The sequence below is a fragment of the Tupaia chinensis genome, unplaced genomic scaffold, assembly GCF_000334495.1.
Source record: "Tupaia chinensis unplaced genomic scaffold, TupChi_1.0 Scaffold148488_1, whole genome shotgun sequence".
Taxonomy (NCBI): Eukaryota; Metazoa; Chordata; class Mammalia; order Scandentia; family Tupaiidae; genus Tupaia; species Tupaia belangeri.
Genome location: NW_006208337.1, coordinates 331,721 through 341,860, shown reverse-complemented (window position 1 = coordinate 341,860; position 10,140 = coordinate 331,721). Strand labels below are relative to the sequence as shown.

Sequence of the window (10,140 nt, the reverse complement as noted above, 5' to 3'; positions counted from 1 at the left end):
AGGCTGGCCAGGCAGCCAGTACTCACAGCCGCCGGGTCCAGGCCCAGCAAGGCCTCATGCTGGCAGCTGATCTCCTGTGAGGCAGGAACACGTGCGCTGTTTAGCTTGTGGGCCTTGGACCTCCCTTCCCACTGAGGGCTTCCTTCACCATATAGAGATGACAGCACTGACCTGGGTGGTGTTATCGCCACATTTCTCTGTAATTACTAACAAATTTTCCCTTGGTAATCAAATTGCTCAGAGGAGGAAATGCCCTTTTACTTTTACACTTAGAATCCAGAGATCAACTTAAAGCAAGAAAAATACTAGCAACGCATAAAGATTTCTTTCTATATACATTCTGTATATCCAAACAACAATTCCAATTGCTGGGAATACTTAGCCTGACCCAGCAATAAAAGAGCAGAAACACAGCGACTTCATATCCAATCACCAAGAAGTGAGTGAATCCATCAGTCCACTAATCCATCAACCCCTCTTTCTTTCCCATCTTTTCTACCCAGGGCCTAACTCGTTCAGTAATAGAGGATTGCAGAAACTATTACAATGACCTTTACTTTTAACTCTAAATTTGAGAGTCCTAAATACACCAAAGTTATGAAAAATAACCCCCAAATCGACAGCATGACAGTACTGCCATAAAGCAGTCTTCAGGTGTGTATATGGGCTGCATATGTGTCTGTGCACACACCTTGCAAAGTCAGGCTCCCCGCCTGTCTGCGTCAGCCCCTTCCCGTCCCCTCGTACTGCACTGTGCACAGACCAATACCTGGACAAGCTACCAAAGTCAACTTAAGTCCGACTTTAGGAGTAATGGAAGGACCCAAGCAATCACACAAACGTGCTTGTCATGCTGACCAGTGGCGTGTGTAGTGGACGCGGCAGTTGGATGCATACGGCTGACTACAGGGTTCAACTCCTGGCCTAGTGGCTCGAGAAACATGGTGGTACGTGGGCATGTGTGCCCAAAATCCAGAGACGAGGGAGAAACTGAGAAGGGACTACCCTATGACTATGCCCGTAGGCTGCTTTCTCATTGTCCTCTTTCCTTTTCTATCTCTATGGCCTTAGAAGGAGCTAGTGGCACACAGAAAGAAAACCAAACACAAAAACACAACAAAAGTCCTGTCTCAGGGAAATCTTAGATTTTGAGACATCACTCTGAATCGGAGAGGGAAGCCCACAGTAAGATTCAGAATTGCTCTCTTGTTCCTTACTTATTGCCAAAGGGCACGTGCACTCATTAAAGACAGGGCCAGAGAAAAAGCATCCCCAGTGTGGTGTGGTTATGCCCAATCCTTCTCCCCTTGTTTCCCGTCCTGCCAGGGTCTGGGACACACATGCACAGGCATTTGGCATGTTTTCCAAGCCACTGGGCCTGGCATCTGGCTGGCCGTGTGGAAACTCCCTGTGTGTAACACTGAACCACTGCTACAGAGCCAGCCCAGGACAGAATGTTTTTGAGTAAATATACATTGAAAATTTCAAGTAACCTTGTTCAGCATATCTGGGGTGCCTTCGAGGGTCTAGGCCCAGTGGCGCAGAATGCTGTTCCTGACTGAGGCTGTAACCTCATCTGTGCTGTGTGACCGGCAGTCTTACGTGGAATGGTTCCAATGAATAAATGACTATCATTGGGATATCATTCCTTTACATGTAAATATTTGCATAATTTAAATGAGTTCTTTAAGGTTATTTGCAAGATGAACTACTCTGTTCAATCCTGTTTACAGTATCATTTTATACTGTATAAACAATGATTTGCTAAGCAAAAGATAAACTTTTAGTTATATAAACTTTTACTTTAGTCATCATTTCAAGAACAAGAATCTGCGTAAATACTGGGCCAAACGTACTAGATGACATGGGGAAGAGAGAAACCGCAGCCCCAGATACGGGCCCCCACAGAGTCATCCTAACAAACACGGCCAACTGCAGGCTCTGATCTGCACACAGGCTGCAGGTTCGAAGTCAGCGGCAGTCAGTCGGCTCTGGAACTTATTTATGAACTCAATGATGGTTAATGACTCTCCTAAACAGTACCGAAAAACTAGTCTTTTATAAATGTTAGGTCAAAACTAGGAAGATTTTAAAAATCACTTCAGGATACAAAGTAATGAGGAACTTATTCTGAAATATTAACTGACTCAATACAATTATTCAAACTTCTTGAGTGTGGCAAGGAGAAAAACAATGAAGGAATAATATTTATAATTTACAAACCAATAAAAACAGAATATATATATTTATATATATATATATGTATACTATATATAAAATTAATGATTAATTTATATATGTATATATACATATATATGTACACACACACACACACATACTTAGAAACTATACAGTTCCATGTAAAATGAACAGAAGAAACTAAGAACTTTATTTAAAAGAATTATTACTTGATAAATTTATAGACCAATGCTACCAATAAAAAATATTAAAGAATAAAATTTCATAGGACTGGCTTCATAGGCAGGGGGTTGAGACAGCCAGATACCACGTGGCCAACTAGCAGTTTGAGTCCTGGACCTGGTGGCTTGGAAAACATGCCGGGAATGTGTGCATGTGCCCAGAGTCCTGGCAGGACAGAGAGGTGGATGAGAAGGGACTGCAGTGTGACCACCTGCCATACAGGATGCTTTCTCCTCTCTCTCCCTCTTTCTGTGCCTCTCTGGCAAGAGCGTGTATCCTCCAGCAAACAAATAAAATGAAATTTCTTAATTACTTCTGAGATGCTGCTGGATACAAAAATACTAAAAAATGAATCAAAGAGAATTTTCTAGTAAGGAATCTGTAATGGAAAGGCACAGGAAATGTTTCTTACACGAAGCACTCATCTTCTGACATGGATCTTCACGCGGTAGCTGGGTGTACACCTATACGAGCTTCTTTGTGCACAATGCCTTGCCTAAGAGGACCTCTTGGACCGCCATGACACCCCCCACCCTGACCAAGGGGGCTCTATGTGATCACTGGGTCGTTTCTCCCTCACACTCATACTTCTACACAAGAGGGCCTCTAAAAAGCTCATGGAAACTGTGCATAATGAAAAAAGGATGGATTTTATCCTTGGATTTCAAAACGTTTTCGCACCAAATCAAACTCATACTTTAATTCCTTTCTCTGCAAACTTTCTGAAGCCTCAGTATTGTTTCACCTTTTTCATGACCTGGTCACCTGTCTGGAAGGCATGCTCTAGGACAGGGGACTTGGCCTCTTCATTGCCACCCTCTTTGAAGGACAAAACCAGAGGTAAGTGAGAATCTGTTGAGGTGCCGTGTAAGAAAACAGTTATAGAGATGCAGGGTTCAGTCAAAACACAGAAGAGATACGCTTATTACAAAACTACACCTTCATACCAAGTTTGATTTTCAATTATTCTGTCATATAGAAGCTTTCTATAGGGAAAATTACAAATAAATGATAGCTCCCACTTGAGAAGAAGAAACCCAAACAGCCCAATTCCCTATGAAACACTGTGAGGACAAGAGTGTCGGCGTGGGCAACGAGGCTGTTGAAGCCAAAATGTGAGGCCAAGGCAGACAGTGCGCTGTCTGAGCGAGCGTGCACAGACTTTTTACCTGGATGCAGGAGACAAAGGGTGGAAAGAAAAAGAACGTAGTGCTAAGACAATGATTGAGGTCTTGGAGCAACTTCTGCGTGATGCTGTTTTTTTCAGATGTCGTCTTTGATTTATCCATCTCTTTCAGAATCCCAGAAAACAAGCTGCTAAACAGCTGTTTAGCAATTATGGGATCTTTCTGTAAAAAATTCAAAATAAAAACAAATTATGTTCTGAACTAAAAATGCTGTAACTCACCAACATTATCGGAATTTGATTTGAAAATATAAACTGTTATGAACCCATCCATTATATATCTCAATTCTGTGTAGAAAGCTTTAACAGATAACCACATAGCTTGTACCGAGTCAAGTCTAGGCCCCTAATTCCTCATCTCCAGAAGGAGCCCAGCAAGCTGCAGCTCAACGGGCTGTGGTAAAGATGAGCCAAAATGATCACGCCACGTGCTTAGTGCAATGCTCTCAGACAAAGACAAGGGTGGGCTTACAGGTGTTACCCTTGAACCATCATCTTGGTAAAGCGTAAAAAACAACAACTGATGGGCTTAAATAAAATGCCAACTTTAGGAACCTGCAGATGGCGTAATGGTTATGTTGCTAGACTCCCACATGGTCGACTATGATTCAAGTCCCAGACCTGGCAGTTTAAAACTCACGCCAGATGCATGTGCGTACGTGCCCCCAAATCCCAAGAGAACGGAGAAGGAATTACAGAATGGCCAACCCTCCTGGAGGGCATTTCTCTCTATTTCTCTGTCTCTCTGGTGAGCACATGTGCCCTACAGCAAAAATCTTTCTTTAAAAAAAAAAATTAATTGCAAAGTCCTCTTATGAAAATGCTGAAGACCCTGATGGCATTTCTGTTTTTAACAGGAAGTGACCTGATCTTTGTGGCTTTACTCTCACATGCCCAATGACCACAGGAACATGACCTGTAGCTGTGTCTGAAACACCAGTACCAAGAGCAGTCGTTGGTACATCGCTGGCACACGGTGTTTATATCTGTCAGGTGAAGGCATATATGCAAGAAATATAAAACTTTAAATTACTTTAATAAAAGCTACATTTAAATAAAACATAAGCATTTGGTATGTTTTTTGTTGCTTAAAGTATGCATTTATCTTTTTATAAAAACTATAATATGGGCTCAGCCAGGTGGTGTGGTAATTAAGGTGTGGAACCACATGACTGACTGAGCCATTTGTGTTCCAGACTTGGTGGCTTAAAAAAACACCCCAAACCGTAGGTGTATGTGCTCAAAATCCTGAGAGGAGAGTGGAGAAGGAACTGCAGCCTACTCATCCCGAGGGACGCTCTCTCTTTCTTCCATTTGCTCTCTCTGGCAAGTGTACATGCCCTATAGCAAAACTAGAAATTAATAAAAATAACGTTATAAACATGGGCTGGCCCCTTGGTGCAATGCTTAGGTGCTATGCATTGGGAGCCAGATCCACAAAGTCAACCATGATTTGAGTCCAGGTCCCAGGAACTTGAAAAACATGCCCAGTGCACGCACGCACATGTGTGTGTGTGTGTGTGTACATGTGCGCGCCTGTCCCAAAATCTTGACAAGAAAGAAAAATCAAGGAAAATTACTGTAGCATGACTTTACCTTTTGGGGATTCTCTCTCTCCCTCTCCTTGGAGAGCACATGTACCCTGTGTCAATTAAAGTAAGTTATAGGGATCTTCACCTTAGCCTCTGTTGGGCCTCTGGATTCAGCTCAAGGCCCTAAAGCCTCTTTCCGCCAGGGAACCCACTCCGGACCCCCATGTTGGCCAGGCAGGCCAGCGCTGCCCCCCTTCACTGTCCTTTCTTTTTTTCCCTCTTTCTAAAAAAACAGTGTTTCTGCCCTGCTTGTGCCTTTCTCTTGTTAATTTCTCTCTTCTTCCCCTATCCAGGGTGGAAAGCAGCCAGGCATCTTCACCTGAGCCTCTGGTGGCACCGCGTGGTTTTCCATTTTTAACCCAATCTCATTTTCCGCAAATCCATTTGTTTTTCTTTTTAGTTGTTTTCTCTTTTTATTCTAGTACTTTCCTTTTGTTCTTTGTCTTTTTCTCCCTATTTCTATCACCTATGTTGTTTTTCTTTTACCTTAGTTTCCTGTTTACTGTTCAGCCTTTACCCACTGCCTATAGACGACTAGGTGTATAGTAGCTAAACAGCTGAACATTGTGAGTTTCAGAGAATTCTTTGCACCTCACTGTACTGGTTGCAAAAATAGTGAAATACTCCTTCAAAAGTAAAATTGCAAAACTCCTCCGGTGATTCGCATTGGAGGACACAGCAGGAGGGAGAAAATAGCACCAAAACATTTCACAGGTGGGGAAACACACAAGCTCACAGTCAGAGAATTCTCCAACATATTGGACAGAAGTGAGTACATTACTAAATGACAAAAAAAAATCAAAGAAAAGCCTCAAGAATGAGAGAATCGGGACCGGAAGTTGGCGTAATGGCCATGTCACTGGACTCCCACATCGCTGACCACAGTTCGAGTGCCAAACCCAGTGGCTTAAACTCACGCCAGGCGTGTGTGCGTGCATACCCAAGATCCTAAGAGGAGACTGAAGGAGAAGGGACTGTGGAATGGCCATCCCACCTGAAGGGTGAATTCTTCCTTTCTGACTCTCTGTCTTCCTGGTGAGCGAACAGGCCCTATAGCAAAAACCTCTCCAAAAAAAAATGAATGAGAGAACCAAGCAGTACATCTCTAGCAAGGGACACTGTAACTTGTCTCCAAGTAGGGAAAAATGAGAGAGTACTACCAAAATGTCAGAAAAAGAATTTAGAATATTTATAATAACAAAATTCTTTCTTTTTTTTTTTTTTTTTTTGAGAGGTTTTTACTATAGGGAGCGTGTACTCACCAGAAAGACATAGAGAGACAGAGACAGAAAGCGAAAAATCATCCCCCAGGGGAATGGCCACACCACAATCCCTTCTCCTCCATTCTCCTCTCAGGATCTTGGGCACACATGCACATGCACCTGGAGTGAGTTTTAAGTCACCGGGTCTGGGACTCGAACCGCAATCGACTACATGGGAGTCCCGCGACATAGCCATTACACTAACTGCTCGTCCCTATAATAACAAAATTCTATGAGAGGCAAGAGAAAAGAGACGTTGAGCTCCAAGAGATGAGGAACTGTTTCCATGATATGAAAGAAGAATTGGACACTATAAAAAAGAATCAGGGACCAATCAAGAGACACAGACAGGATTAAAAACCAGAAACTCTCCATCTACTGCCTACAAGAAACCCGTCTCATGGATAAAGATATACATAAACTAAAAGTGAAGGGCTGCAAAAGGTATTCCATGCAAACAGAAACCAAAAAACGGCGGGAGTCGCTATACTGATTTCAGACAACATAGGCTTTACTACAAAAAACAGAAAAGACAAAGAAGGGCATTACACAGTAGTAAAAGGGCTAATTCAAGAAGATATTACGCTTATAAATATCTATGCACCCAACTCAGGAGCACCCCAAATATGTAAAGGAAAGACTGCTAGATCTAAAAGGAGAGATAAGACTGTAACACAATCATTGTTGGGGATCTCAACACCCATTGTCTCTTTTAGACAGGTCAATGAGACAAAAAACAAGCAAAGAGATTTAGGACCTTAACGATACCATACATCAGGTGGACTTGATAGACATCTATAGAACTTTCCACCCAAAAAACACAATATATACATTTTTCTCAGCTCCACATGGTACTTTCTCAAAGACTGACCACATCATAGGGCATAAAAGCAGCCTTTACAGATTCAAAGGCATAGAAACTATATTCAGCATCTTCTTTGACCATGATGGAATTGGTCAGGAATCATCTCAGGAAAAAAACTCGAAAATACACAAATACATGGAAACGAAACCTACTTCTGAATGACTTTCATGACTACTGAAGAGATTAAGACTGAAATCAAAAGATTCACAGAAACAAATGATAGTGAGTACACAAGTTGCCATCATTTATGGGACACTGAAAAAGCAGTCATGAGGGAAGTTCATAGTTATTAGTGCACACAAGAAAAAGATGGAAAGGTGACAAAAGGACAACCTAATATCATGCCTCGGGGAATTGCAAAAAACAACAAAATCAAAAAAGTGCCAGGAGAAAAGAAGTAATAAAGATTTGAGCAGAAATAAATGAAACAGAAAATAAGCAAACTATACAGAAAATAAATTAAAGCAAAACTAGTTCTTTGAAAAGATAAACAAGATTGACACATCATTAGCTAGACTAATTAAGAAGAGAGAAAGAAACCATATAAATCAAATTCACAATGAATCAGGCAACATTACAATAGACATAACAGAAATACAAAACATCATTAGAGGATAATATGAGCAACTATATGCCAACAAAGAAGAAAATCTAGACGGACAAATTCCTGGACACATACTCTACCAAGATTGACTCAAGAGGATATCGAAAGCCTGAATAGGCACATAACAAGCAAGGAAACTGAATCAGTAATAAATAGCCTCCCAACAAAAAAAGCCCAGGTCACGATGGCTTTACTGCTGAATTTTACAAAGTTTTTAAATAAGAGGTAACCCCCATTCTACTCACACTGTTTCTAGAGATCCAGAAGGAAAGAACCATTCCTAATTCGTTCTATGAAGCCTCCATTACCCTGATTCCAAAACAGATAAAGATACAACAAAAAGGAAAACTACAGACCTATCTTTGATGAATATAGATGTAAAATTTCTCAACAAGATACTTGCTAACTGTATTCAACAGCATATAAAAAAGGTTATTCATCACAACCAGGTAGGCTTTATTTCAGGAATGCAAGGGTGGTTCAACATACATAAAACCGTAAGTGTAACACATCATATCAATAGAAAGAAAGATAAAAAACCATATGATCATTTCAATCAATGCTTGAAAACCATCTGACAAAATACAACACTCCTTTATGAATAGGACTCTCCGTAATACTGGCATAGAAGGATCATTTCTCAGCTTAATAAAAGCCATCTATGAAAAACCTATAGCTGACATTATACTGAATGGAGAAAGGCTGAAAGCTTTTCTACTAAAAACTGGCACAAGACAAGGCTGCCCACTTTCTCCGTTCCTATTCAATATAGATCTGGAAGTCCTAGCCAGCGCAATCAGGAAAGAGAGGAAAATAAAAGGCATTCCAATAGGGGGGAAAGAGAGCTGAAACGATCTCTGTTTGCAGGTGACATGATTGTACCCAGTAATATCCACAAAAAAACTTCTCGAAGTAATAATTGCATACAGTAAAGTGGCAGGATACAAAATTAACTTAAAATAATCTATAGCATATCTATATAAAAGCAACAAGCAGAGTCAGAACTGAAAAAAGTAATCCCATTTACCATAACCACAAGGAGTATAAGATACTTAGAAATAAAACGTATCAAAGAGGGACCAGCAGTTGGCAAAAGGGTTATGCTGCTGGACTCCCATGTAGTTGACTGTGGCTCGAGTCCCGGACCCATGGCTTAAACTCACACTGGGCGCGTGTGCATGTGTGCCCAAGATCCCAAGAGGAGAATGGAGGAGAAGGGACTGCAGTGTGGCCATTCCCCCTGGGGAGTGATTTCTCGCTTTCTGTCTCTCTGTCTCTCTCCGTCTTTCTGGCAAGCACACATACCCTATAGCAAAAAACCTCTCAAACAAACAAACAAAAACTAACCAAGGAAGTCAAAGAACTCTACAAGGAAAACGATGAAAACTTTAAAAAAGAAATTGAAAAGGAAAACACTGGGGAAACTCTGGGAGACATTGGGGTAGGCAAAGACTTCTTAAGCAAGACTCCCAAAGCACAGGCAATAATCCTCAAAATAGACAGGTGGGTTTACATCAGATTAAGAAGTTTCTGTACAGCAAAAGATACCTTAGTGTGAATCAACAACCCTAAAAATGGGAGAGAATTTTTGTTAACTGTGCTTCAGATAAGGGACTGATAACCAGAATACACAGGAAACTCAAGCGGCTTACCTGGAAGAAAATGATCAACCCAATTACAAGATGGGAAAATCAGCTAAAGAAACAACTCTCTAAGGAAAAAAATAGAACAAAAAGTATATGGAAAAAATGCTCAGCATCCCTCATTGTAAGGGAGATGCAGATCAAAACTACAATGAGATATCACCTAACCCCAGTCAGATTGGAGATTAAAAAAAATAATAATAATGATAAGTGCTGGAGGGGATGTGGTGAAAGGGGAACACTCCTACACTGTTGGTGGGAATGTAAACTGGTACAGCCACTGTGGAGAATGATATGGAGGTTCCTCAAAGATTTTCAAATAGAACTACCATATGATCCAGCAATTCCACTCCTGGGTATCTACCCAAGGACAGAAGTGCGCTTACTCGCAAAAGCGCTTGCACAACTATATTCACTGCACCATTATTCACAATTGCTAAGACATGGACCCAATCCAGATGTCCACAAACAGATGAATGGGTTGAAAAATTGTGGCACATTTACTCCATGGAAAACTATTCAGCCATAAAAAAAAAAAAAAAAAAAAAAAAAACAAAAAAAACAACA

At 41.0% G+C, this 10,140-nt stretch overlaps 1 protein-coding gene across 1 annotated transcript in view; it reads right to left on the bottom strand.

Annotated features, from left to right (window-relative positions):
• The window catches only part of PRKDC (protein kinase, DNA-activated, catalytic subunit), a 203,018-nt gene that overhangs the window by 55,615 nt on the left and 137,263 nt on the right, over positions 1-10,140 (bottom strand). The window contains exons 62-63 of the mRNA XM_006170448.3: positions 3,591-3,770; positions 19-74 (exon numbers count right to left, since the gene is read on the bottom strand). Coding sequence (XP_006170510.1) covers positions 19-74; positions 3,591-3,770 — 236 coding nt within the window. The remainder of the gene's footprint in view (positions 1-18; positions 75-3,590; positions 3,771-10,140) is intronic.